Source organism: Atractosteus spatula, chromosome 3 (genome assembly GCF_055471065.1).
Source record: "Atractosteus spatula isolate fAtrSpa1 chromosome 3, fAtrSpa1.hap1, whole genome shotgun sequence".
NCBI lineage: Eukaryota > Metazoa > Chordata > Actinopteri > Semionotiformes > Lepisosteidae > Atractosteus > Atractosteus spatula.
The window spans coordinates 69,708,782-69,736,781 of record NC_142708.1 but is presented as its reverse complement, the minus strand read 5'-3'; the positions used below and the strand labels follow the sequence as shown (position 1 = coordinate 69,736,781).

The following is a 28,000-nucleotide window of genomic DNA, read 5'->3' as shown; positions in this document are numbered from 1 at the left end:
AAATCAATTAACTGTACTCTTGTGCAGGCCCTCCATAATGAGAACGTCAAAAGAAATTTGACAAAGACACCAGGTGGTTTCATACAATGTGCATAATTTCTTTGTTCTTTACAAATCAGGAAGATATGGTTCATATGTAACAGTCTGTACAACAGAAAATACAAAGAAAGTAAATCAAACAAATAAAAAAGCAGCTCTGGGTGTAAAGACCCCATATATTCACATTTCAGATTGACACTGTAAGCATGTCTTTTCTTTAAAAAAAGTAATTTTCCTTTCTTTAAATAAATTATAACAATGGCCAACTGCCTCCATTAAGAAGCAGAACAAGGAACAAACTTCATTACCCAAAAACCCCTTCACTAAAGACTCCATTTCCCAGACAACATTTGGCATGGACTGTTATCCAGGTGAAAATATGGGATTGGACGATTCAAACAATAAAACAAAAAAAAAGTGCCTAATTTAGTCAGCAGACATTCTTGAGTAGAGAAAAGAATTGTACACATTCTTGAGGTAAGTGCCTGAACTTCAGAGAAACTTCTCTTCTAAAGCTGCAAGATGTTAACAAATCAAATTGATTTTAAAGCAAGAATGATTTTACTGCTGCAATTGGGTTTACTGTAGCTTTAAAATCTGTATGAAGTCCATGTAACTTGCCCAGAGGACTGTAAAATAGGACAGATTTTACATCTTTTCAACACCTGTACTGATGTCCTTAAATGAGATTAAAAACTCCATTTCCCAGAAGCCTCCTGCAACATTCTCCATTACCCCAGTGCACCATAGGCCTTGAGATCACTGGTTCTCCAAACTGAGCTCCTTAACCCTGATGTTACCAACCCCTTAGTTCCTGCACACCTCTTTTGTTTGGCCTAGGGGACTGATGTGTAGGGGATGAGGAACTAGGTGTGGAGACCAGGGCACAGGGCAGATAAGGCTAGGGTCGTGAAAATGTCCTGCAGCTGCATTAACAGACACTGCCCTTAAACACTAAAGCTATTGCAAGAAAACATTCTTTTAAGGTCAGAGCGCTAAATTAACTTTAAGAGACTTGTTGACAACGGCAAAACAGATATGTCCCATTTCTTGCAGATGATATACTGCGTGTAACTTGTGAAGATTCTGAGGGACAACCACACAGCAGCAGCAGCCAGAGGAATGAGTGGGAGGGTCAATAGAGACCAGGATACACAGTGTGCTGGTAACTGGGAAAAGGAGAATTAATTGTGGGCACCTGTGGTACAGAATGAAGGATAAGCCTTTAGTGTCTATGTTGAAGAGCCTGGGAAAATGAGGGTACAGCACTTGACTTGAGAGATAAAAATATAACTGGGAGATAAAGGAGTACAGAGATGCCACTGAAAAAACATCACTTTCATTAAACCCTCTAGACAGATTTAAGTAAGCCTTATACCTTATACAGGCATTACTATATTTCACACAACTTTTTTTTAAGCTTCTTCAGGTTGCGTTAAAACTTCAACTTGGTGTCAGTAGCATTTAATAGGTAAGGGAACATTGGGCATTTTCTGATTAAATGAAAATGTAAACTTTCTCAAACACGCATTCCCCAGTTCTCTGTCTGAAGGCTTCAACTCAAAACACTGGTTTCCCCCCAAGTTAAGAGCGCCAACCCACACTGCCCATGACCTGAGCTGAATGGAAAAATTAAAATCGTGATACAAAAGATCATTTCAAAGTACCCCCAACAGTAAACGTTCAGCAGGATAGCAGGTGGAGGGGATACAGACGTATTTCAGTGATGTTCAGCTCTTCCACGCCCCAGAGGGAATCCATTTGGTTTTATAGATGTGTAGTCTTAAGAGAATGTCTTTTACTGCATCCAGTTCAACAGAATGGTATTCATCTCCGTGATGCTCAACTCTTCCCTGCTTGAGGGAGACAGTCCATTTGGTTTTCCAGGCATGTTTCAATGAGCTCCTGCAGCCTGCACGGGACGGCTCCGAATCACTCAGTTCAGCGTACAACAGCAGGGCAGTGAATTCCACGCTCCAGCCCTGCAGAACAACCGGCCAGCTCCCTCCCACACCCGAAGCCGTAAAAGCACACGTGACTCACTCCTCTTGGAACTTGGAAGGGTCGTTTTCTGTATCATCACGCCGACAAGCTCTGAAGAAACCGCAACCTGTAATGTATTAGTTTTATAGCTGGTCCAGTCCTGCTCCAAGAGGGCTGGCAGTTCAACAGGTTTGACAGGTCAGTTTAAGGACCAGCAACACTGCAAGAGTGGGAAAGTGCTGATAAGCTGGTCCAATTAAGCAATAATGAGCTCAATTAACTCATTAAGAGTTGAGCTAGAATTAAAACTCGCAGACATTACAGCCCTCCTGGACCAGAGTTGGACATTTTAACAGCGTGATGTTTTTAAGAATTACTTTGTAAATTAAAACTGGTTACTGTGCTAATACTAAGTATGTGCTCATACACAACATCAGGGTGAATACTATTCTTACAGTTTTAGAGAAAGCGTTCGGTTTTACTCCCAAGCTCTCAGGGGAATCAGAAGTGTGAACAAGGCTTCTGCTTGAGAGCAAAATCCCGATGTTATAATTATTCAAGAACAACGTGATATAAATGTTGAACGTTGGAACAAGGAACACGCTCCACCTGACCTTACACGCGTGCCTACGCAATTTCATTCACGTATGCTTTATAGTTTGGGTGCCACACGCACTGCCGAATCTTCACAGCCACCTTCACGGGATCTCTTGAGGTTTGGGCCCGAGGTCCTGAGAAGCAACTGACTCTGCCAATACTCCCCCCAAAAAACACAGAACCAAAGATCCTGCCCCACAGGTGAGAAAAGCAGGCCTTTGTCTCGTACAGGAGCGCAGCTCTGCAATACAAAGGTCAATGCTTTTCAGTCGCTCTATACCACCTGCGGTCTCAGCCTCACTGGAGAAAGACTGCAAGACGGATTTGCAGATCGGATCCCGAAAGGCAGGAATGGGGATGTGCTGTTATGACTCAGTTGTCGCACTGTCGCTAGAGGCTGTTAAAAAAAAAAAGTACTCCAGCCGTAGTGCAGGCAAGGTAAACGAGACTCCTGATGAGACCCTTGTTCTGTGGTCTTGGCGATACCCTTCCCATCACTGCCCACTTCTCTAAGCAATCGGCAACCCTCCTCCTCTTCCGCTTTGGATCAGGGATCAAACCTTCCTGCTTCCTGAGAGGGGAGCTGATTAAATGATGGCTTCTGCCCTTCTGCCCAGTGTCACTTTTATCGATCCCTCAGACCTAGAAGCAGGGGGCGGCAGGTCTTAACACAGTGCTAACGCCCTCCTTAGCTGGGGGGCGCAGCCGAGAAATCGCCGGAGCGGGCTAAGGACCTAGCTGAAAGGCAGGCGGGTCCGCTGAACGTGCAGGCTGAGAAGGAGGAAGTTCAGCGACCGATAAGCTGCTGGCGCTGAACTGAGTGCCGGGAAGCAGAAAGAGATGCGTGGTGTGCCCCAAACAGTTAAAGTGGAGGAAGTAGGGGTTGGCAATCAAGAACGAACTTCAAAGAAATAAAAACCAATTAAAAAGAAGTCCAGAAACGTTGAGTGAGGAGAGAGTGGAGAGGCAGGGAGGTTTAGCTTATAGGGGAGGAGACACAACAGTTTCCTCCCTTGTCCTCCACAAAACCCCTCCTGCTCTCCCCCCCGAGTCCTTTACAGGCACGCCCATCTTCCTGACTTCGCTTGAGAGTTTCTGTCAATTTGTTTTCAAAAGTAGTCTCCCCCACCCCCGCCCCCCAAATTTTAAAAAGATTCCAGAGTGTAATTCTGTTGCAAGAGCGAGCATGTGTGCAACTGGTGTGTGTGGAGATGCGTGTGTCCGTCCCGTTTACAAAACTGGCAACGTTCTCTGCCAAAGACCCGCGACCGAGTCTCCTGGGAACAGGAAGTGACAGGAAACGGACATAAAGAGAGGGAACGAGACAGAGGGAGAGCCCGATGGAAGAATGATTGAATGGCAGCCTGTGGAGGAAATCCTACATCCTACGCATATGAGAACGTGAGGGAGAGTGAGTAAGAGAATGCGATTGATGGCAAGTCTAAAAATCGCCTGCTTCTTCAAAATATAGAGTGCAGGCAGTGTCTCTCTTGACTGAAGCCCCCCCCCCTTGCCCCTCCTGCCCACCCACCCCCAAAAAATAGTCTATACAAAACCGGCCTTCGCAGAAAATGCCCCCGACGAACATCGCCGCCACTCCGAGAGATGAGGAGAACCCCGGAATATCCGCATTCCTGCCCGTCATCATCCCAAAACACTACTGCTCACTCCACCCGGATGAGCAGTCCGTAGAGCAGTGTTCCTCCTTTCTCCTTGGTGATCCACTCGATCTCACTGTTGCTGAAGCGGGGATCCAGTGGCTCGCTGAGACCCAGGCTCTGGGGCCCAACCTTGTAGGAGCCCGGCCGCACGCACACCTGGAGAGCCACCTGGGCCTGATGAAAGCGATGGGAGCGTGGATCTCGGAATCTGCCGAGAGAGAGAGCAATTTGTTTTTCAATTCAATTCAAGCTGCTTCATTAGCATGACCGATGGGTACCATCAGTGTTGCCAAAGCAAATAAAAATAATAAAATTAACATGAAACAAAACACAAAATAAAAGTAAAATAAAATCTACAGACATTTACAACAGAGACATGTCATAAAATACTGACATATACTGTAAACATATTGAGCGTTGTTGGGAGACAGGCTCACTGTTCCTCAGGCTGTGACAGGAGATCACATACTGGGCTGCCAGTTCAACTGAGTTCCCTCCTCCCTCTCCCAGAAGGATTGGGACCCGTTGTGATTCTGGCAGGTGTGGGAACTCTGGGACTAGATTTCTGAGTTTAGGGAAGAATGTTTCTCTAATCCCAGAGTATCTGTCACAGTGCAGTAGGAAGTGCACCTCTGTCCTTATTTCTCCCCGCTGGCAGTGGGAGCACAGCCTGTCCTCTCTGGGCAGCCAGGTCTGCCTGTGTCGCCCAGTTTCTATGGCCAGGCTGTGGTCACTGAGCCTGTACTTCGTCAGGGTACGAAGTACCTGAGAGCATCTGTATCACACTGCCCATCACACAGAGAGTGAGAGAGGGCACACTTGTACCACACTGGCCATCACACAGAGAGTGAGAGATGGCACACCTGTATCACAGTGCCCATCACACGGAGAGTAAGCATCTGTATCATACTGCCAATCACACAGAGAGTGAGACAGAATCTGGATCATACTGGAAGAGAGTGCAGTCGCCACAAATATCCGTACTGCACTTCCAACCAAAATCAAATCCAAACTTGGGGACACTTACTGCACTTTAGGGGCAAACGTTTCCAGGCCAGAGTAGCGCATTGTGGGAGACAGCTGCACTCTGGGGGCCTCCCTCTCAGGAGCACTGTTCTCGGGGTCACTGTATCCATTCTGTGCTTCCGTCTTTGTCTGCGTCACGGAGAAGATGGACGCGGAGCCTGCAGTTCACGAGAGATTCATTTATAACGTTGAGGAAACAGTACCCTGAGTAACTCTAAAATCCCAGCTATCCCAAATCAAACCAATAACAGAGCCCCAGCCACTGAGGAATCATATCCATGGTTCCATTGCCAGGACCTACTTGCACTGGTTTAACCTCAAGAATTTTGAATTGGAAGCTATCTGCAATTTTATACCCACTGTATGTGGAATCAGCTGTTGCTCACATGGTTCCAGGGGTCTTCTGGCCCTCAGGAACATGAAGAGGAAAGCCCATCCTATCCCACCGCCCCATTGTGCGCCACCCAAAACCCTGGCCTATCCCAGGAGGCACCGGGCCCACTGTGCGCTAGCACTTGGGGAATCCTGGTCACAGTTGGCTAGTGACCAGACTAAAACAAATCCTCGAGCCGCACACCGTGCACACCTGAGACGAGCTGGCTGTGGTCAAGGGTCCGCCGGAGAGATCCCACTGTAGTGCCATGGTAGGCGATGTGCCACTTCTTAAAGACGTTGGCCACCTCACAGCGAGGGTTGATCCTGTACCAGAGAGAGAAAAAGAGAGACAAACATCCAACAGCAGGTCAGAGCTGTGAACAAGCAGACGCATGCAAAGAAAGGGGTCCTTGTCTGGCGTCCCTCAACACAGAGGCGATAAACAGACATCCGTGGGCTGAGTTAATGCTGCAAGGGTACGGATATTTCGTTCATGTTTTCCAAATACCACTTTGTTAGCTTGAGCAAAGGTGTGCAGATGAATATATTAGGTTTTGTGTTAAATCTAAGAATTTCAGTTTTCTGCCGGACTATCACAATCTGCGTCAAAGCCCTGAAGATGGTAAAACCTGGAAACGGATCAGCTCGCTGCGCAGCGGGAGCCCGATTCCAGTCCTGCGATCACAAGGTCGCTCCTGATTGGCTCAAACCCGTGCGCTTAGGTCCAGCTCCCCGGGGGGGGAGAGAGGGGGGTGTGCTGACCTCAGGGCGAAGCGACACCAGCCGAAAGGCAGGGCGTAGTCCTTGGGGGGCTCCCCGCGCTTGTAGTACGCCTCGTCGCCCCGCAGCTTGTGGCAGGACTCACAGTAGCAGAGGTTGACCTTGGCGTCCTCGTTGAAATAGCCATCTGAGCAAGAAATGGGAAGGGAGTGAATGGATCTTTTTATAAAAAGAGTCTGAAGAGTCAAATAACTCAGCTGGACTCCGCAACTTCTGAGCAGCATCGCTTCTTACAGTTCAGTCACTTTTGGAGTTACTGAATTTTAAGCCATTCTGGATGACATAACACAATCGTACCCTTCTAGGCCACGTCAACACCATTGTTTCAGTAGCTAAAAACACATATATATCAATTCCCACTTCGTTCCCCCCCATTGTTCTGTATTAATGAATATCTAGTTTCGCTGTCTGTGATTCCCAATGCCAACGGTTCTAGGGGGAGCCAAAACTTCAAAACGGGTCAGAAACAACAACAAATGAAAATAGTCCAACACCAAGAGACGTATAAGAGAAGAAACTGAGCGTCGGTCAAGGGGGCGTTGGTGTGGCGCCCCCTGGTGGAACACGCACCTGGCAGGGTCAGCAGGTCCTTGAAGCGCGAGCACAGCGCCTGGTACTCGCACGTCTTCATGGGGTTCACCTCCGGCGGGGGCGTCCAGCACACGTTCTCCTTGATGCCTGGGGGGAGGGGGAGAAGAGGCCGGTCAACCAGCCAGCAATTTTCAGCTCTGCCCACTCCTCCAAAACGCCACCTCGTTCCCTTATCCGCTACTAGCAGTGGCAAGAGACTGAGGAGTCACATAGCCTCCTCCCAGTGTGTCCCCGTCGGGGCCCTTACTTCCAACAGGAAGTGACCATGAACCGTCATCGATTCAATTGAGAATTTAAATTTAGCAATTTAAAAGCTCACCATCAACCATATCTGCCTTCTCCATGTCGGCCTGGCAACGGGTGTCACTGCCCTCACCGCCCACAGCCGGTACGTCGTTCGTCACTATGGTAACCTGCAGGAGAGCCACGACCCCGACCACTGAGACCAACAACTTCCAGGCCAACTCAGTTCATCATTGGTAAAGCATATTCAGGACAGGAAATGGGAAGCAACAGGACTGCGGGATCTTATGCACGAATACCACACTAGACCAAGCGCAGCTCTCTTATTTGTAAGCTATTCTTCATAGTGAGCCCTTCCCAAGATGATAGCACATGTACAAAACCAAAGAATAGTTTATCTTTAAGATCTCGTGGGGTTTGCTGCTGCGTGCTGCCTCTGATGTTGCTCTTAGAGGTGGCTAACAGAAGAGAACACAGGGAGACTTAATTAGGATTCCTGAAAGATGCAGCCCTGGTCAGCTCAGGGGTTCTCGCCAAGACCACAGAACAAGGAGCCAGGGAAATGAATCCCAGGAGCAGCTCACAGAAGACGTACCTCACAGGAACTACCAGAGGTATCGCCCCCTCCTCTGACATCTAGACAGAGTAAAACTGCTGTGGGCGGGGCGGAGAGGGGATCTGCCCTCTTGGCGTGAAAGGATGACCTGCAGTCCAGGGAGTGGCGCTGTGCATGCTGGGAGCCCATGAGTGACCGGGATCGAATCCGGGCAGGGGCAGGGAGAGCTGTAGTCGCCACGTAGGTAGTTTTCCCCGTCTTCTGCCTTGTTATCCCTCACTGTCGCTAACAACCGAGTCTGTCTGGCGCAGTTGCATGCAAAGCCCCCTCCATCCTTCACCTGTCCGTAAAAGCAGGGCGCCCTACCTGCTCGCACTGGCCGTACAGGTCGATGATGGGGAAGCAGGGGTTCGGGATGTCCTGCGCAGCCGCTCCCTGGTCCATCCCGTTGACATACAGGTGCAGGCAGTTGCTGGCGTCCACCAGCAGGCCCAGCGCGGTTCCTTCGGGACAGGTGTCCAGGTTAGGGCCGTAGTTCTCACAGATCTGCCGGGAGGAAGGGAGAGAGGGAGAAGGGAGTGACAGGGCGACCCAAGGGACCTGCTGAAACTGGGGTAGAGGGAGAGAAAGACGGGGCAGCTAGTGGCCTGTCACAGCCAGAAGGACAACGAGTGACCACTGCGGGCAGCAAGGAGATGGACAGTACAGGCCAGGTGAGCCATGATGCCGCTTGCTGGTAGAGGTATGTCCAAGAAACAGTGGTGACCAGTGAGGAAGAGTGAAACGGAGAAGGGCAGAGGAACACCACAGTAACCAAGAGCAAGAAGTTAGCTTTCCAGGAGAGAAGAGAGTACCGCAACGCAAGACAACCGGGGCACAGAAAACAGCACACAGCAAAGAAGAGACTGAGCAACGGAGGGCAGGAGAAAGGGAACGAGCGACAGAGGGAGGAAGAGAGATGGAGAGAGGAAGTCGTACCTGCAGGGAGGTGTGGAAGGCAGAAAGTACAAGATGGAGAGTACAAGACTGCGAGAAGCCGAGACAAGAGGCTGGGAGAGGAGAACAGAGAGGGAGCAGTACCTTGAGGGAGTTGTGGAAGACAGAGTCCCGCTGTAGGAGCCAGGAGGAGCGCTTGAGGCAGCAGGCGGTGGCGGGGAAGTTGAGCCTGTCGGGACAGTGTCCGATCACCCCCAGGGACAATGAGGAGGTCCACATGGGATTCAGGCGGTCAATCTGGAACTGGAGACACGCACAGCGTCACTAACCAGAGGGGAGTCAGTGTCATTACAGACAGTGTCTGAGGCCATCTTAGGCGATTCTTAGACGAGGTCTGAGCCACTAGAGACTCTACTGTGTTGTACACAAAGTTCATGAGTTAGAGGCAGCATTATAGTCTGTGACAGGGGTAGCTTTAAAGACAAAACCAGAGGTGGCATTACTGTCACTGTGAAGTAGTGTTACAGTCAGAATCAGTGTTAGAGCAAATGTATGAGCCAGAAGAAGCAGCATTAATCAACATCAGAGGGGTTGTCGGAATCCATTATAGCTTCAGTAATGGAGGCAGGCTTAATCAGTTTTAGAGGCCTTAATTAATTGAACTAAGCGGTGAAAGAATTACAGTTAACGTTAAAGGTAGGAACGGAAACACTGACCTGGAAGAGCTGCTGTCGGGGCAGGGGCTGGGCAGTGACCAGCAGGCCCTGGTTATAGCTGGACACACGGGCGGCTGTCAGGTTCTGATTGGACAACTGGATGTTCTTCCCATGGTTCTCTAGGAACTCCATGGGCGTGGGCACCAGTGAGGCTTCGTTCTCACACTGAGAAAGAGGGAAAGGGAGACCACCGACTTCAGCATAACAGGTGAAAGGAAAACGGGGTCACCCCACCACTCTCTCCACCTCTCACCCTCCCCCCACCCCGCCCCCGGTCCTTCGCCTCTCCCTCACCGGCGTGGGGTCCTCCTCTCCCTCGCTGCCGCTGTCCGAGGACAGCGAGGGGGCCTTGGTGCTCTCCGTCTCCTCCAGCACGGTGGAGCTGACGATGGACACGGCCGTCACCCGGCCGTACAGGTCCAGCACGGCGTACACATTCTGCAGCGACGGAGACAGACCCTCGTGAGCAGGCGGCCTGTGCGAGCGTGTGTGCGTGCGTGCGTGCGTGCGTGTGCGGGCACTGTGAGGACACGCGGGGCCGGGCGAGGCTACCTTGGCCACGGCCGTGGCGGCAGGGCCCATGTCCTCGCCGTCGATCAGGATGTGCATGGTGTCGTCGCTGCAGCGCTTCACCCCCACGCGATTTCCCACCTGGGGGGGGACAGACGGACAGACACTCAGATGAGGAAGCCCTAGAACCCCGTCCCGCCTGAAACCAAAACTCATTTCCACCCTGCGGCTTCCTCCCTTGTCAACATTCATGTGTCTAACACCCTCTGATTGCGCACCGTGAACTGGTGTTGTATGCTGTTCAGTCGCACACAGGGTTTTCAGATCGCGTGCAGAAAAGAATCACTTGGTGTTCACGCTCACTCGGAGCGCAAGACAGGCCATACGGTCAAGACTGCTTCAGATTCCTCGGACTGCGGACCTCCGCCCACTTGGCTTGGTCTCGCAACACTGTAGCCAGTCTGAAAAGGGCACAACAGCGCCTGCACTTTTTTCCTTTGTGCTCAAAGAAATGTGGTAAACGTTCATGAGTAGTTGTTCATTCCACAGCACCGCAGAAAGGGTCCTCACCAGTGGCGACGCTAATGGTATGGTAGGGCAGTACTACCATGGCAATACTAACGTGAAAAGGATGCTGTACAAAGAGTTGTGGCCACAGCACAGAGGATTATAGGATGTGATTTACCATCATCCGATGAAAGTCACACCAACCACTATCCCAATTAAGTCTGATTGATCCATTACCCAGGATCCCACCAATCCCGGCCACAAACTGTTCTCCGCCCTCCCTGTGGTCCCTTTCTAACACCCAAACCGTGTTGTTGGATCTCTGGTACTGCACTATTAAAGCACAAACTACTAGGCTTCAGAACAGTTTCTACCCTACAGCATTTTGCATCTTTAACAGCTAACTGCAATGGTACAGAATTGAACGTAGCTTTGCACTCTGCACTGTGACTATCTACCACGTATTTATCCATTTGTCTTTATTCCTCTGTTATGTTTATTGTCTGTAGGTACTGTCACTATTATTTAGTTTTGTAATGTACTGTCTAAATTGTGTGGCGTTATCTGTTGTACTGTGTGGTCTGCTGTACCGTGCATGTCCTGAGAGAACAATACAGGTAAGAATGCTATTGTACATGTAACACATGGTAAATAAACTCCTCTACTACTCTACTAAGACGTCACAGGTTCGAGCCCGTGTATTGTCACTGGCAGACTGCGATTGGGAGTTCCCAGGTAGCGTCCCACAATTATCTGAGCACCCACAACTGGGACTAGTGGGACTAGTCCGCCTGGGTTTGCTCATGTTCCAGATCACAGGGGTAATCACAGCGCCACCTGCAAGCTCATGGCGACATCAGCAAGGGACATCTCGGACCCACTGACGCTGTCCAAAACCCAAAAGGCTGAATGGGGTGGTGGGGTCAAAGGCAGGCAACAGCAGCTACAGTACAAGGACCACATCCCAAGACGTAAAGACGGACTTGGCAATTCCAGATCAGGTGGGTACATATAAAAAAATCAAAGGGAGCCCATCGAATCTGACAAAAAATAAAAGACGCTCACGTGCCACACTACTGGGCACACCCACACACTCCCATGCCGTCACACTCGGCTCACCGCCAGCCGATCCAGAGAGCAGCCATAGTTCTGCTTCTGCAGGATGCCGTTGCGCCTGACCTCCGACCCCGTGACCAGCCAGGTGACCTTAGACCGCAGCTCCAGCAGGGAAGGCGACAGGCCGGTGAAGGGGCAGGGCAGGTCCGCCGGCTGCAGCGTGGTCAGCCCGATGTGCAGAGAGCCGGACCACTGGGGGTCCACCTCATCGATCTTCACCTGTGCAAGGGGGCAGAGAAGGGAGATGAGTGCCAAACCGTCTGGGAGGAAGTGGTGGGGGGGGGGGGGCTGAAATTCAGGAAAGAGGCAGGGAGAGTATGAAAAAAGGGTGGGCGGTGCGGTGGCTTTGTGGCTCAGGATCGTTGAGCCCCTGAGCAAGGCCCTTAACCCCAGCTGCTCCAGGGGCGCTGTATAAATGTCTGACCCTGCACTCTGACCCCCAGCTTCTCTCCCTGTCTGTGTGTCTCATGGACACAAATTCCTTATACAAGAAATTGTATATGGCCAATAAAGTGATCTTATCTAAAAGACAGGGAACACAGGAGATGGGGGATAGAGAAAAAGAAAGATGGAATAGGGTTAGGGAAAGCAGAGAAAAGAACACAGACTTGAAGAACAGCAAGACAGGAATGTCTGTGTGGGAGAGCAGAGCAGAGCAGGGCCTCCCCTGGCCTCACCTCAAACAGCTCGTCGGTCTTGAGCTCCTTGGCACTGAAGACGATGCCATGGGAGTACCCGCCCACACGCACCGCCTGGCAGCCCTCGTTCTGCAGCACCACGTTCTTCCCGTGCTTACTGTGGAGGCGGTGGGCAACGCCGGGCACCACTGGCAGGCAGAGAGAGGGGGAGGGGGGGGGGGGGGGTCAACACGCAGCCCCGTGGTTCCGTATCTCTGAGGGCTTCTGCTTAGCTCCCAGTCTATTTATACAAGACCACTCCACCCAAATTAAACCCGAGCAAGACCCGGACCAGAGCCAGAAGACGCCATCTGGATTATAAATGAAGCAATCTGTCGGCTACAGCACGCAGTCTCAAATACCAATCTTGGGCAGTTAGTTCTCCCTGATGCCCAGAGCCCTTGATATGCAAAGCACAGTGCTGTCTGTGTACAGCAGCTCATACACCTTCACTAACAGGGGATAATATTCAGGGTTTATCAATGCCAAAACACATTATTGTATTTCAACACAGAGAAAAAAACTTGTTTGCACAAAGCCTAAGCAAACTGATTAGATTATCTGATTTGATCTACTTGGCAGGTCTCCACTAACTCTGCCAAACACTGTAAGGTTATTCCGCTGTCGAACTTCAGTCCACTGCAACGCCGTGACCCAGAAATGAAACCAGCAGTTTCCTCCCAGACAGCACCAGAGTACCTGGCGAGTAGATGAGAAAGCTCTTCTCGGTGATGTTGCTGGTGGACATGCTGTTATCCAGGGGCCCCGAGGAGCTGGTGATGGACACCTGGACACACTGGCCGTAGAGGTCAATCACCGCGTACACGTCTAGAAGAGGAAGACAGAGGCAGAGATGAAGAGGGGTACACTGGGTTCACTGTAAGTAGGTGGGTAATGGGTGGGGTGGGACATCTACTTGCTGCTTCTCCTGCAAGGGTTTTCAGAAAAATGCAAATAAAAAAGCATAAAAAACAAATGTACACCCTGACTAAAACATTAGGAACGCCCTATCAAATGAATTTACTGTAGTAACCCCCACTGGCCAGAACAACCCCCCATATCTAATGGATGGTGCAAGTCCAGGCTCAAACTCACTAATTACCCCTAGCTGAAGGCAATCAGATAGAAGACCATGGGATTGGGGCTGCTAATATTTCACACCCTTGCTCGAACCCGGGCCCTTCATCCCAGTCGTGATGCTCGTACAGAGCAACATGTTTGTCCCCACTGAAGGAGGACTGGGTGTAAGTTCCTGAACTGTCCGTGGATAATGAAAAATGAGTACAATGGGTTATATACCATATATAAACCCCATGGCTATACTTACACTGTGCAAAACAACAAATATCAAAAAAACATTACAGGAAATACAGTACTGCACAGTTTTCGGTTACAAACTGGAACAACAAAATATAGCATATAGCACATATGCACGTACGTTTACAGGTATCGAAGGCAGTAAACTTCAGGAATACACGATTCGGGAGAGATGCGGTGGAAACGAAGGCGTTAATTATCAATCGAGCTCCGGAGTAGGTCTGAGGAGCGTCACGCCACTGAGAGCAATGCTCAGGCTTGGGCCCGACACTGTGAGTACGCAAAACCACAGACATGAAGGAAGGGGTGTATTCCTAATATTCTGGCCAGTGGAAACTCTCCTTGTGCTGATTTTTTGGTGGTGTCCTCAGCACAGGATGCCAGGCTCAAGGAAAGAAGGGTACACCTTTCTCCCTCTGACTGCTTTCGCCCGCCTCCCTAAATTGGCATCACAGAGAGCTAAGAGGCAAAAAGCTCGTCGGAGCTACTCCTTCTCCCTGCAGGGCTTGGTTAGGTGGCCATGCCGTAGGACCACGGACCTCCCGCTCTCATGCCTGAGAGAAGACCTGCGGATAACGGGCACAGAGTCAGTGCCAGCACCAGCGCGGAATAGTTGAGTAAACTGGTTCCATTCACCTTTACCTGGTGGCAGCCCCGTGCAGGCCACACCCTGGTCCACGCCGTTGATGTAGTAGTGCAAGTCGCCGCTGGCCGAGCGCATCATGCCGATCCGAGAGCCCGTGGTCAGTGAGTCAAGGTCACAGCCGTAGTTGTTGCGCATGGTGTTGCCGTCCTGCATGATGGCTGTACCACTAGGGAGCAGAAGAGAGCGCGGGGGGGGGGGATCGTTGGGTGTTAGAGAATGAGAAGAGATATACAGTGCACTCCAAATTTATTCATACCCCTGACGAAACACGAACAATAAAACAGATTTGCAGATTGGATGATGTTTCATGCTTCAAAACAATTCTAAAAATGTTATTTTGGCATCTAAATAACATCACAAGGCAAGATCTAATTTGTCATTAATGCTATACAAAAAACATGAAGGTCACATTTATTCACCCGCCTGTAGTTAATATTTTGTAAATGCTCCTCTGGCAGGGATTATACTCACTGGGTTAACCCCAGCAGTATATTTTGAGGCTGAGAAGCAGAGAAGAAAATTCCTCCAGGTCCTATGGTTTACGTTAGTGAACCATTACCGTGAGTTAGAATCACAAATGCTTTATTGGACTGAAATCTGGAGATTGAGTTGGCCAAGAGAGGAAATAGCCTGTGTGCAGTTCACCATTGCTTTGTTGATTTGGATGCATGCTTTGAACAAAGTCATGCTGGAATGTCCATTTCGTTCAAGCTTCAGCTTCTTGGCAAAACAAAAAAACACGTGCTGGAGTTCATGATTTCCCACATCTTGACAAGATGCAAAACAAAACCACAACATAACCGACTCCCACAGTATTTCACAGCATAAATGTTTTCTTAACAGAAAAGAGCCAAACATAACACTGATGGGCTCGTCCAAAAACCTCGCTTCATCTGACCAAGTCTTTGCCGTTACTCAAATGATATCCGACACGTTTTCGTCACCTCTTTTTCTCGTTTACCATCTGAAGACGTTTTTTCCTTGCTACCTAGCTATGAGCCCATCATGACTTTGAATAGTCGTTTTTGACCTTGAAGATGCCAGCATGACTTAGAAATTCGCCAACTGTTGCTTTAGGATTTAGAGTTCAGACTTAGGGCTCTGCAATTCTTCACTGGAGATCTCTTCCTGGCAAGACTCCCATTGCCCCAGAAGCCTTAAGTCTTAATAATAGACACTACAGTGGAAAGAGGCACATGTAGTTTCTTGTTGATTCTTTTATACCCATCCCCTACCTAATCAGCGATGGTCAATGGTGATTTTCCTGCTGTCTGCAAAGAGCTCTCTGACCTTAACCTAGATGATGCAGCTACTACTGTTTGTTTTCCTCAAGCACCTCCATTTACATCCCAGAGAAACAGGAAGCCTTAGGAGGCCTCTATATAGATCAATAGGCCTGCACTGCACTTCTACAGAGCGTGATGTTATTGTTGACTTTTTTGTGGAGTTTTATTGACAGGGATACTTAGTGAATATGACTCGTTTTCTAGAATTTATTTATGAAAAAATATGACATTGCTCTACCTAATAGTACAATCATAACTATTTTTTAAATGAGACATTATCCAATTCCTTCTGTGGTATGATGCTTTTTTTCCTATTTCATTGGGGGGCATGAATAAATCTGGGGGGCACTGAGAAGATGTTATCAAACAAGCCTGCACAGAGGCAGTGAAGAAGCTGTCAGAATTAAAGAGAAAGAGAGCATGACTCGCTACCCTACTCAGTTATATAAATCAGACTTTGAATCTGGAGGCTTGGAAACAAGGAGCCAGCCAGCCAAATGACTGACCAATCAGTGTGCAAGGACAGGTTGGGTTGACTTATCAGCGCACAGTGAACGGTTTCAGATCAGGCACAATCTCCACTTGACCAATCAGAGACCAGAGTCAAGTTAAAATGACCAATCAGGCTCCACCTCTATGTCAACCAGAACTCTGGATTGTGCAAGAGAGCAAAGACTCTCATCACTAACAAAGCAGAGACTCCCCCCCCCGCTCCCCCACTTTTACATGTATCTTGAGGCCCTACCTCAGCATCCAAGTGTCATAGTCAATGTCAGTCATTGTGTTGGGAAACTCCAAATCCTCGGGCCGGATTGCGGTCACCCCTGCATGATTTGGACACACAGACACGACATAGCTCAGCCCTGTCCCATCACACGCCTGTATCAGATTGGAAGCCATGCAGTGCAAACTGTGTATATATCTGTTTTTGACTACATGACCTATCCTTCTGCGCACACATCAAAAACTGGCCAAACCAAGTTCACTGTGAGAACTACTGTAGAGGTACTGTCTCCCCAAGAGTTTAATGGCCGCTGTGAGACACCCTCTGCGCACGTTTAACTCGCTGCACTTACTGGCCTTGCTCACACTGACATACAGGGAAACCAACTTGTTTCCTCTTCTGGTTTCATTTGATAAACGCTCAACCAAGCCCCTTCTCCCCCGCCCCCCCAGCCTTCCCCAGTTCCCTGTCTGGACTGATCTCCTCCCTGACTCACCGGCCTCTATCGATCCAGACCAGCGGTCTACCATCTTCTGAATGACGATTTCGAACAGCTCTCCAGCTCGCAAACACCTGTCGGGAACACGTGAGCGTGCCGTCATGCACACACGCTTGCAGGGAGCAGCCAGAGTAAAGTAGTTAACAGCTAGTCCACCGTGCCTAATGCCAGTAGCTGTATCACCTTGCAGCTCAGAACTGGCAACCGACTGAAGCTCAGCAGGTGTGAGCCTGACCAGTACCTGGACAGGAGACTTCCTGGGAAAGCTAAGGTTGATGCTGGAAGATGTGTTAGTGGGACCAGTATGGGGCGCTAATGTCCCAGAATGGTGATGGGGACACTATACTGTAAGAAAAAGGCGCCGTCCTTCGGATGAGATGGAAAACCAAGGTCCTGACTCTCCATGGTCATAAAACATTTCAAGGCATTTCTCAGAAAGAGTAGTGGATATTAACCTGTCATGGCCAGATTTCTCCCTGGCCTTTATCAGTCATGGCCTCCTAATAATCTCCATCTCTGAAAGGGCTTCATCACTCTGTTCTCCTCCCCCGCTGATAGCTGGTGTGTGGTGAGCGTACTGGTGCATTTTGGCTGCTGTTACATCATCCAGTTGGTGCTGCACATTGGTGGTGATCGTGGGATTTCCCATTACCCATATAGCATTTTATGTGTAGTGTCCAGAGAACTGCTATATAAGTGTAAGGAATTATTATTGTAAGCGGCAAATAGGAGGGAAACGATTTGAAGGATCTGCATTCCCTATTTCTCTTACTTTTGCAGGCCTGAGTCCCCATTTTTTCTGGGCAACCCTACCTGTTGGAGATGACGATGGCATCGTTGAATTCGCTGCGGCAGTTCTGGCGCAGCGCAGTACGCCCCCCATTGGTGATGACAGCGTTGCTGCCGTGCAGGTGGTGGAAGCGCAGGTCGTTGGCCGACACCACAGAGCAGGGGCTGCTGGGAGACAGCTGGTTGTTGCCCTCCGAGGAGTCATCCGGCAGGGGCGGGAGGTCGGCTGAAAGAGAGAGCCATGGATTTTCAACAAAAATACCGTTCACACTCTCTAATTAACGTAACATCTCCCTACCTTACTTAGTTATATAAATCAGACTTTGAATTTGGAGGCTTGGAAACAAGAAGCCAATCGGCAAAATGACTGACCAATCAGAGTGCAAGGACAGGTTTAGTTGACCAATCAGTGCACACTGTCAATCTGAAGTGAACGGTTTCAGATCAGGCACAATCTCCACTGACCAATCAGAGACCAGAGTCAAGTTCAGATGATCAATCAGGCTCAACTTCTGTACGTCAACCAGAGCTCAGGACTGCGCCTAAGCCTAGATCGGAGTTTAGGTTCAGTCTCATCTGACCAGTGGGGCCTCAGGGTCAAGCGTGCGGCACTGACACTGACAGTAGTAGCACCAGTAGAGCACTGGATGTGGTGTGAGCTGGACAGCACAGGGGCAGAGACCCAGCGTCCCGTTCATACCCATATCGTCCATGATTGTAGCTTGAGCCGCCTGACCGTAAAGATCCACCACAGCATACACACTGGCCGGCACGTTCCAGGCAGCCGGGCCCTGTGCCACCCCGTTCACAAAGAAGTGCAGACTGCCATCATCCTTCCGTACCACCCCTACAGTGTCTCCCGCCTGCGGAGAGAGAGAGTGACACAGTCACAGCACACGGGGAGTGAGAGAGTCACAGCACACGGGGAGTGAGAGAGAGCGTGACGCAGTCACAGCACACGGGGAGTGAGAGAGAGTGACAGTCAGCTGGAAGCACACAGGCCACAGGGACAGAGCTCACCTTCAGCCTGTCCAGGTTGTGTCCATACTCATCCAGGATCGTGGTGCCATTGTGCATCACTCCATTCCCAGTCATCATCCACGTACCTGGGAGAGACGAGGAGAGTCGGAGAAAGAAATGTCACATGACTCAGGAACAATGGCAAGCAAGTAGGAACTAAAAAGGGGAAGACAGCTACTCCTTAAAATAAGGCAACCATCTTCAACAGGCCCATCAGACATGGTGCAAGCAAGCGCACTGCAGATTGGCCAGTTGGGCTCACAAAAGGGAGAGACCTCAGACCACGGGTCAGAGGTGGGGGGCGTACAGTTTACCTGAGCGCAGGTTGGTCATGGTGGACGGGAGCTGCAGGTAGGCAGGGTTGTGGGTGGTGACACCAATCTCGATGGAGCCTGCCCACTTGTCCACCATCTTGTCGATGCGCACCTGGAAGACCTCATTGGAGCGCAAGGGCCGGCTGCTCAGGACCACACCATGGTTGAAGTCGTCTGTCGCACTGCCCGAAAGGAAAGATGCTTTCATTTTTGCAAAAGTGGCTCTCCGAAACGCCAACCATTTCCGCACCGAAAACAGGGCCAAACAGTACCTACAAGTGCCCAAACTATAAATTTTAAAAACTATTTCCAAGACTGCTCATGAATAAGGCTCAGCTGTGAAGATCAGACACTGTTAATGCTAGAACTATGGAACTGGAAATACTTTTTTAGCAACAACAACTGGAATGGCCAATGTATTACAAACCAACCAAATATGGGATCATCAATCAATTAAGACTTGCTTTGTGATCACAACTCCTGGAAAAAATAAGGACGTGAAGACATGATCCTCTGTGCTATCAAAGCCAGTCACCTATTAATACAGTCGGTGAGCTCCACAGTCTTACACAGCATCTAAGCTAGAGAGGTAGCACTGACTGGAAGGGCTGGGCCTCTGCCAACTGGGAAAGGCACCTTATCTAGAGGATGGACGTTAACACCAGAAATGATTAACATCCGCTCCGTTCGGATCACCATGTCCTGGAGCAAATATCTTAACGACTAAGAAATGGGGACCTTTGGATCCTGGACCGATCCCATTTGAATTACGTATATCAAGGTCCGTGACCTTCATAAAAATGAAGTCACTATCACAATTTAGAGCATTCCAACCCACACCCAAGAAAAAACAACTCGTTTCTTTCTTGTTGTATAAAAGTGAGAGGAGTGCTCAGTGCGAGTATTTACAGTATAGTGTGCAGTATCCCACGAGCCTGAAAGGGATGAGGTGGACTGGCAGGGAGATGGGTGGGGACACTCACTGAGGGCGAAGCGCCGTGCGGCCATCATTGATAATGGCGGCCTTCTGTCCGCAGTTGGGGTGGAAGAGGAGACGGTCTAGGGCCTCAGGGTCGGACCCCAGATGCATCGGGGGCCGGGGGCGCCCCACATCTGGGGACAGCGCCCTCATGATGGCGTTGTTGCGCCGCAGCCGGTCGCTGTGGTTGTGGTTGTGGACGATGGTGACTTTCACCGCCATGCCGTAGAGGTCCACCACACCGTACACCGTACCCGGGGTCTGTGTGGCTGCCACGCCTGAGAACAGGAGCAAACCACGGGGCATGCAAGTCATTAAGATTCCAGAAAGAAACCAGCTGCAAACCAACATGGCGGCCGTCTCCATTTCCCTGCAAACACTGCAATACGAGATACCTGCTCAAATCAAAACCTGAACATTGTAAGACACCATCTTAAGAAAATGTTAAGAAACACAGTCACACAAAGGACTGAAGTGTCATGGGAGATCCAAAGTTGGTCAATGATCAACATCATCTCACAGGTGTGTAAAAGGCTGGGGAGATCCCACCTGGATCATTCATCAACATCATCGCACAGGTGTGTAAAAGGTTGGGGAGATGCCACCTGGCACAATCACAAAGATTTCTAAAAAACAGGCAGACCATACCTTGATCAATGCCATTGATGTAGAAGTGAAGGGCACCACTGGCTTTCCTCATCAGGCCAATGTGATCTCCCTCCTGGAGTAAGAGACAGATAAAAGAGTGGGGAGGAGAAAGGGATGTGACGGGAACGCAATGAGGAGAACATGGACAACAGGAGAGGAGAAGGAAGCCAGGGATATAAAGAGGGCATAAACGAAAAGGGAGAGTCAGGTGAGGAAGGCAAAGAGAAAGAACACATGAGAAACTGAACAAGGCACTCTCAGAGAGCAGCACAGACACGCATATCAGCCCCCTGCCTTCCTGCTTCTCCAGAAGGTCCAGCGCCTGCTCAGACAGACCCGACTCGCATTCCCGAAACTTTCATGACTGCCAGGAGGAGGCCAACATCAATAACGTATTTAACTTGGTGCAGCGTTACTACTAAAGGACATATAACTCATGAACAGCTTCAGTGCTTCACAGACGTGTCCTGCATGTATTCTTCATCCCAAACGCACTCTTCATTAATTAACTGAAGAGATTATTAACAAGCAAGCCAATTAAACTCACTAGCTAGGTATAGGCAAACAATGATTTACAGAGACTTGAACAAGGTGCTGAGCGTGGCCCTAGAAAACGTCTCCGCAGTGTAGCTGTCAATGAACGTGATTGAGTGCTAATTAACAAGGGCGCTTGCTGCAGTAAAGCAGGAGCGGGGCGACACTGGAGGGGGCGAGCGACAGCCTCACCTGGAGCTCATCCAGGCTGAACTCGCAGTACTCCCTGCGGGTCCCTTTTCCATTGGTGAGGATTCCACAGCCGCTCATCATGATGGTGCCTGGAGCAGAGCAAGGACACAGCGCAAGTCAAGGCCAAAGGAATATCTTCTGTCTCTAGCACAGCAGAAGGGTTCCAAATCTTGAAATGTTACCGTTAACTGGTGCTACAACAGTGGTTAACTGCGAAACACAGAAACAAAGAGGGTTTGCCTTTAGCACTGAAAACAGGAACTGGCAAACCATGGGATTTAAGCTGATTTGCAGAGAATCAATAAACTCCTGGATCATGGGGATCATGAGGGTCTGATCACCTGGGTCTCCTGGCTTTTCATGTCTCCCAGAACCTCTCACTCTTTCAATGACCCTAACAGTCTGTTTCAGAGCTGGAATGGGGCACCAGGCTAGTGTACCACACCTGAGCGTAGATTGGTCATGGTGGCAGGATAGTCCAGGTTGTTTGGGTTGTGGGTTGTCACCCCGATCTCAATCGACCCGGACCACTTGTCCACTAGCTTGTCGATCCGAATCTGGGACACGGAAAGAGAGAGTTGAGAGAGAGAACGACTGACCGACAGATTCCCAGAGAGAGGACGGGCAAAGCCAAAGGACGAGCACCTCAAACATCTCGTTGTGCCGCAGGGGCCGGTTGGTCATCACCACGCCGTTGTTGAACTCGTCCAGGGGCCGGCGCCGCTCGGCCGTCTTGTTGTTGTTGCTCAGCTTGATGAGCGTGCCGCACTTCTCGTGGAAAAGCAGCGCATCGTTGGTGGTCATCCCGGGGGTCCCCGCCCCCAGCGTGGCAGACACGCCTCCGCTGAGGGGGCTGTTGGCGCTTGAACTCCCGCCGCCGCCCCCATCGCCAGCCCCGCCGCTGTCCCCCCGGGGCGTGGTGGAGCCCCCCCCGCCTCCCTCCTCCCGGTACGCAGACAGGATGGCGTTGTTGAACACGTCCGACAGCTCCTGCTCCGTCAGCACTGAGGGGAGATGGAGACGCAGAGTCAGCCGCTTCTGGGATCCCTGCAGGCCTGTCCCCGCTCCGGGTGCAAGTCAGGAGGCCAGGTGCTCCAGTAGTTAAAGTACAGGCCTCGCTGCCAGGAATAAATAGCTCCCGGCCAGCTCGGACCTCACACATCCGGAGTCCCCCCTGAGTGAGCTTCGGAACCTCCTTGGGCTCCATCGTTTCAGATGCAAAGTCAAACCAAGGATCTGTCATTGGCAACTTGGCAGCAGTAGCTGTTGATGCCACAGTTCACTGCATAGTGCCGATTTCAGACAAATGCCGCAGCTAAATGACTCGTTACTGCGATTATGATCAATGATACACAGCCACTCGACCACAACTAGGGAACCTAAGCTCACGGGTGCTTGAGAACCACCCTTTACAGACGGACCATCCAAATCACATCATTCGCCCCTGGGGCTGCACCCGAGTCTCACCACTCTCTGTGTCCAAGGTGCTGGGGAACTTGTCTGGGCGACTGTGGCTGCGGGAGAGCTCCGGCACTGAGGACAGGGAGACAGAAACCAAGAGAGAGTGACTGAGAGCGGCAGAGAGAGACCGGACAGCCACAAGGGGGAACAGCCTTCAAACACTCACTGAAAAAGTAAAACGTTTTTATGACTATCTGTCTACCATTCAAGGAACTCCTGGGATCCAAGATAAACCAGTTTGCATTGGTTGTATAGGCCAAATAATCTACCCCCAGATTTCTCCAATGCCCCAGGGAAAAGAGACGCCCACCCTCCTCTGAACCCCCAGCCGAGAGAGACGCCCACCATTCTCTAGACCCCCCAGCCGAGAGAGAGAGGCCCACCCTCCTCTGAACCCCCAGCCGAGAGAGACGCCCACCATTCTCTAGACCCCCCAGCCGAGAGAGAGAGGCCCACCCTCCTCTGAACCCCCAGCCGAGAGAGACGCCCACCATTCTCTAGACCCCCCAGCCGAGAGAGAGAGGCCCACCCTCCTCTGAACCCCCAGCCGAGAGAGACGCCCACCATTCTCTAGACCCCCCAGCCGAGAGAGAGATGCCTACCTTCCTCTGATGCCATGACGGGATCCTCGCTGTCTCGGTCCCTCTCCCTCTCATTGTCTCTCGGCTCCTCCTCCGCCGCGCCCCCCTCCTGGTCGGGGCGCTCGGGGGGCGGCTCGCAGCTGACCACCGTGATTTGGGTGCACTTGCCGTACAGGTCCACCACCGCCCAGAGGCGGGGGGGCAAGCCGGAGGCGGCCACGCCGCAGTCCTGCCCGTTCACCCAGAGGTGCAGGTCCCCCTGGGCGCTGCGCTGGATGCCCACACGGTCGCCCTCGCCCAGCTGGTCCAGGTCGCGGCCGTACTCCTCCAGGATGGAGCGCCCGTCCCGCAGCACCGAGCAGCCCGACACGATCCAGGAGCCGCCCTTCAGGCCCGTGGCGCTGCTGGGGAAGTCCAGAGACGCCGGGTCCAGGGCCGTCACGCCGATCTCGATCGAGCCGCTCCACGAGTTCACCTGCATAGGCGTGGACAGAGGGAGAGAGGACGCAGGTGAGGCAGCAGCACGTAGGTCCCGCGGGCAATTGGAAGGGCAATCTAAGCGAGATCGGATTCTCCTGCAAAGATCCGCAGGGAGAGAGGCAGGGTGCCAATGACGGTGGACAGAGGAGACCTTCATTACGAGAGGCAGGATGCAGACAATGGCGGACGGCGGAGACCTTTCTTACAGGAGGCCGGAGCTGCTCTGCACAAGAGCGTCTGGCTCATCTGGATGCACACTGGCTCCCTGATAAAGCCAGCCTGGTACGTGCCGGACATTTTCCCCATCTTTCCCCCTCAAACCATATCATTTTCTCAGCTGTTTATTATGCCTGACCTTCACAGTCCGTGTCAAAAAAAGTGGTTAGAAATGAAGACTCAGGAAAACAGTTTGGGAATGACAGTAAGAACTTGGAAAAAATAACAGTAAATCCTTGGTACTTTTTCATATCCCATCAAACTGCCTGTGAATGCTCTTGATTCTAGGGATTATAAGGTCAGGAATCTGGCCCATAGAGTCTTCCGTTACTTAGAGCAGCTGTGCAGCTTTCAAAACTAAGTTATGTTATTTAAACCCCAAAAAATGTGGGTGGACAATGTATCATGGCTTTGTGGCTAAGGATCTGCGCCTGTGGCTGGAAGGTTGCTGGTTCAAATCCCGCAGCCGGCAGGGGAATCCTAATCCGTTTGGCCCCTGAGCAAGGCCCTTAACCCCAGCTGCTCCAGGGGCGCTGTACAATGGCTGACCCTGCGCTCTGACCCCAAGCTTCTCTCCCTGTCTGTGTGTCTCATGGAGAGCAAGCTGGGGTATGCGAAAAGAAATTCCTAATGCAAGAAATTGTATAGGGTTAATAAAGTGATGTGATGTCAAATTTGTTACTACAAAGGTAGCCACACGTCAGTACAATGAGCTTGCAGGTAAAAGCCAGCTCATTTTAGTAATGATTAGTAACACTTATATAGCGCTTTTCTGGACACTGCACACAAAATGATTTACAGGTAAGGGGGAATCCCACTCTCACCACCAATGTGTAGCACCAACTGTACAACGTGACGGCGGCCGGAGTGCACCAGTATACTCACCACACACTAGCTATAGGCGAGGGGGAGAACAGAGTGATGAAGCCCGTTCATAGGGATTATGACGAGGCCATGATTGGTAAAGGCCAGGGGACATTTAGCCAGGACAACCCCAGTTAACACCCTTACACCTTTCAAGAAAAGATGTTTAAAGACCACAGAGAGTCAGGACCTCAGTTTTACATCTCATCCGATGGCCTGACCCTTGTTTTTTGTACAGTATAGTGTCCCATAACTATACTGGAGCATAAGGACACAAACAGGTCCCACTAGCACCTCTTCTTCCAGCAGCAACCTTAGCTTTCCCAGGAGGTCTCCCATCCAGGCACTGGCCAGGCTCACAGCTGCTGAGCTTCAGTGGGCTGCCAGCTATGAGCTGCAAGGCGATACAGCCGCTGGCTATATAGCTATCTTACGGCAAATCATTCTCGAACCCTTTAGAAATAGTGCATAGAAGCCTTATAATATCCTAACATCACCCAGCTTTTTCTAATGCTATAGACGTGGACTTTGAGAGCCGTTACATTCATTATAACATTTGTAAGTGGACTGCATTAAAATATCTGGGTTTCCAAAAGACGGAATGTGGCACTGAAGGAAGAGGTCTGCATAATTGTGTCTGCTCTTTGGATTTCTGTGGTGAGATTCTGTGTATCTGAAATTTCGGAAATGCTGAATTGGAAATTGGAAAGCTGAATTTCCTCTCCGATCATTGCCAGGAATCTCCTGATAAGAGCACAAACCAGCCAACCCAAGACCACCCCAAGCCCTGACAGCGTCCGGTCAACTCCACACCCTCACTTGAAAGAGTCCAGGTCATGGCTGGTCAAGGCTAGCAGCCCAAGATCGACCCCGTCGGGCTCGAATGAGACTCACAGGCTTGATCGCCTGCCAATAATGACCCCATAATGAGCCTTCTGACTCGCTGATTAATAGATTAATAGTCCACATCTGGCTGTCCTTAAAGAGAAGCTGAAACGCAGTGAACAAGGCCGTCGCTGGAATCCCCGGAGCACGTCTGCCAGGCAGGTAAAGGCACAGAGCCTCGATGAATCTCTCTGCCGAATCCCAACCGGTTTCAGGCCAGACAAACCTGCCCTGCTCAGCTCCACGCGATCCGAACATCTACAGCAATGCCAGAGGTCAGAGGTCGGGAGCCACGGACTGAAAGCTGTGCCAGGGCTTCCCAGCGGTTTCCCAAATGTCCTGAGCGAGTAAATACCCCCGCTAGACAATGCATCTATAGCTCCTGACTCACAAATACGTAGTCATAAAGCATCACTGGGTGCAGACAACAGTCTCGTCAACACACTTTACATTGTGCTGTTAACACAGCACTTGACCTGCATGGAATCAATACTCTAATGCACAATGTATACAGGTTTACACACTGCATTCATACACACGCAATGTACAGTGCACAAGGAGAGGTGCAGTTATTTAAAGGGCAATGCATTTCATACTCCATTTAATATTGCACATTACGAAACAATGGAAACGTCCAGTAACAACCATTGCATTAGGGTTCAGAATAAATGTACCACAGTACTACTTCTGCGACCATGCAGACTGGAGTTTGGAGTTCCAGAACAGAATTCTCCTCCTCTGTTGCATGAATCCTTACAGAAAAAAATCAGTTTGTTGTCCCTTGTTTCCAGAAAAGCTTATCCAGTGCTTTTCCACTTTCCCCAGTGGACCGCGATTTACCCGTCTGTATGAATTTCCAAGGCCTGTCCGGCCAGAGACAAACTGGATTTCCGGGACCCCCACAGCTTTCCAGTTTGTGGGACTTTAACCGGCTTTTCCAGCCTCTCCCAACTTGCTGTGCCGGAGGAAAGTCCGTTTCTGATCAGGAATACATAATTAATGATGGACAGGCAGGAACTGACCTTGAGAGAGGATGAAATATTTATGTCGAGCTGCAAAGAAATGCCAGCGATTCCACGGATCCATTTCTCAGCACGGCAAAAGACTCGTTTGACGAGCTCGAAAGCAACTGGACAGCGCAATGGCCAACGTAGGGCGGGCAGATTTTTAATGCCTGGGAAATTAACGCGAGGGAATTCCGCTCTGCCGCCCGACCTGAAAATGACGGTTTCAGGTTTGGACAAGGCGATGCACACCCCTCTAAAACCGACTCACACGGGCTTCGGACAGCCCAACAGAGTCCCGCAGCCCATGTGACGAAAATAAAACCAAGTCACACACACGAACGGAGTTCGGGGGCGGGGAAGGGGGGTGTTGTCGCCTGCTCTAAGCAACACCAAGTCGCCACCAGCGCCGAACACCGCAGCCCGGAGCGGTGGGCGCACACACGCAGCGCCCTGACCTCCAGCGCGGCTCAGGCCAGGGGAGAAACCGACAGGACGGGACAGGACTGGCACCCAGGCAGCCCCCCCCCCTCCCACCACCACGACCACCACTGACCCGTCGCGTCCAGAGCGGATACGCGCTCTTCAAAAATGAAGATTGCTCATGCAGACCAGCAGACATACCAGGCATGTATTTCACCAGGCAAAACGCACCACCTGTTTCATTTCATCCCGTGCCTTAGATCTCATCTCATCTCCGCGCCACCCCACCCCAAACACACAACACAATTCCGTATCACTTGATGCGGCACTGCAGAATTGTAACCGTGTGCGAACAACATCCACCCTGCAGATATGTGCAATGCTACCACCGTTTCAAACAGTAGCCCCGAACCCCAACACCTGTGCTGCTGTCTTGTTTTCCGAACCCACTGGCCCAGGTGGATCCCCGCGGAGCGACTCCCCTCTCATCCATCTCCGCCTAGCCGAGCTCCGAACCCTATCCCTGCCTCTCGCCCGTCTTTCCTCTCGTATTTACCTTTTTATCGATGCGGACAGTGAAGACATCCCGGTCTCGCAGCGGCTCACGGCTCAGCACAAGACCGTGGTTAAATTCCTGTACCGGCTGATTACGCTGGGCGGTTCGGTTCGAGTTCGACAGGCCGATCAGCTTTCCGCTGCGCGGATGCAGCTCCGCCATCTTCGCAGGGGCGGCCCGTTCGCGACGCCTCTTTACGACACCGACACCAAGCGCGGCTCGCAACCCGCTTCGATTAGAAGGGAAGGCAGTTACGACAGTAGCTCTCA

At 50.8% G+C, this 28,000-nt stretch overlaps 1 protein-coding gene across 1 annotated transcript; it reads right to left on the bottom strand.

The window, feature by feature from the left end:
* Positions 1-74: 74 nt before the first annotated feature.
* Positions 75-27,893, bottom strand: neurl4 (neuralized E3 ubiquitin protein ligase 4). Its single transcript, XM_088910595.1, has 29 exons — positions 27,732-27,893; positions 23,325-23,778; positions 22,729-22,794; positions 21,907-22,265; positions 21,707-21,818; positions 21,262-21,350; positions 20,536-20,608; positions 19,892-20,165; positions 18,909-19,090; positions 18,595-18,680; positions 18,275-18,437; positions 17,599-17,800; positions 16,783-16,859; positions 16,308-16,386; positions 14,267-14,442; positions 13,013-13,141; positions 12,314-12,462; positions 11,640-11,855; positions 10,056-10,154; positions 9,798-9,941; positions 9,504-9,668; positions 8,932-9,090; positions 8,218-8,397; positions 7,372-7,465; positions 7,032-7,139; positions 6,444-6,588; positions 5,893-6,005; positions 5,308-5,464; positions 75-4,488 (listed from the first exon to the last, which is right to left on the bottom strand). Exons 1-29 carry the CDS (start codon positions 27,891-27,893, stop codon positions 4,284-4,286), a joined length of 4,617 nt encoding a protein of 1,538 aa, XP_088766721.1. The 3' UTR covers positions 75-4,283.
* Positions 27,894-28,000: the final 107 nt, after the last annotated feature.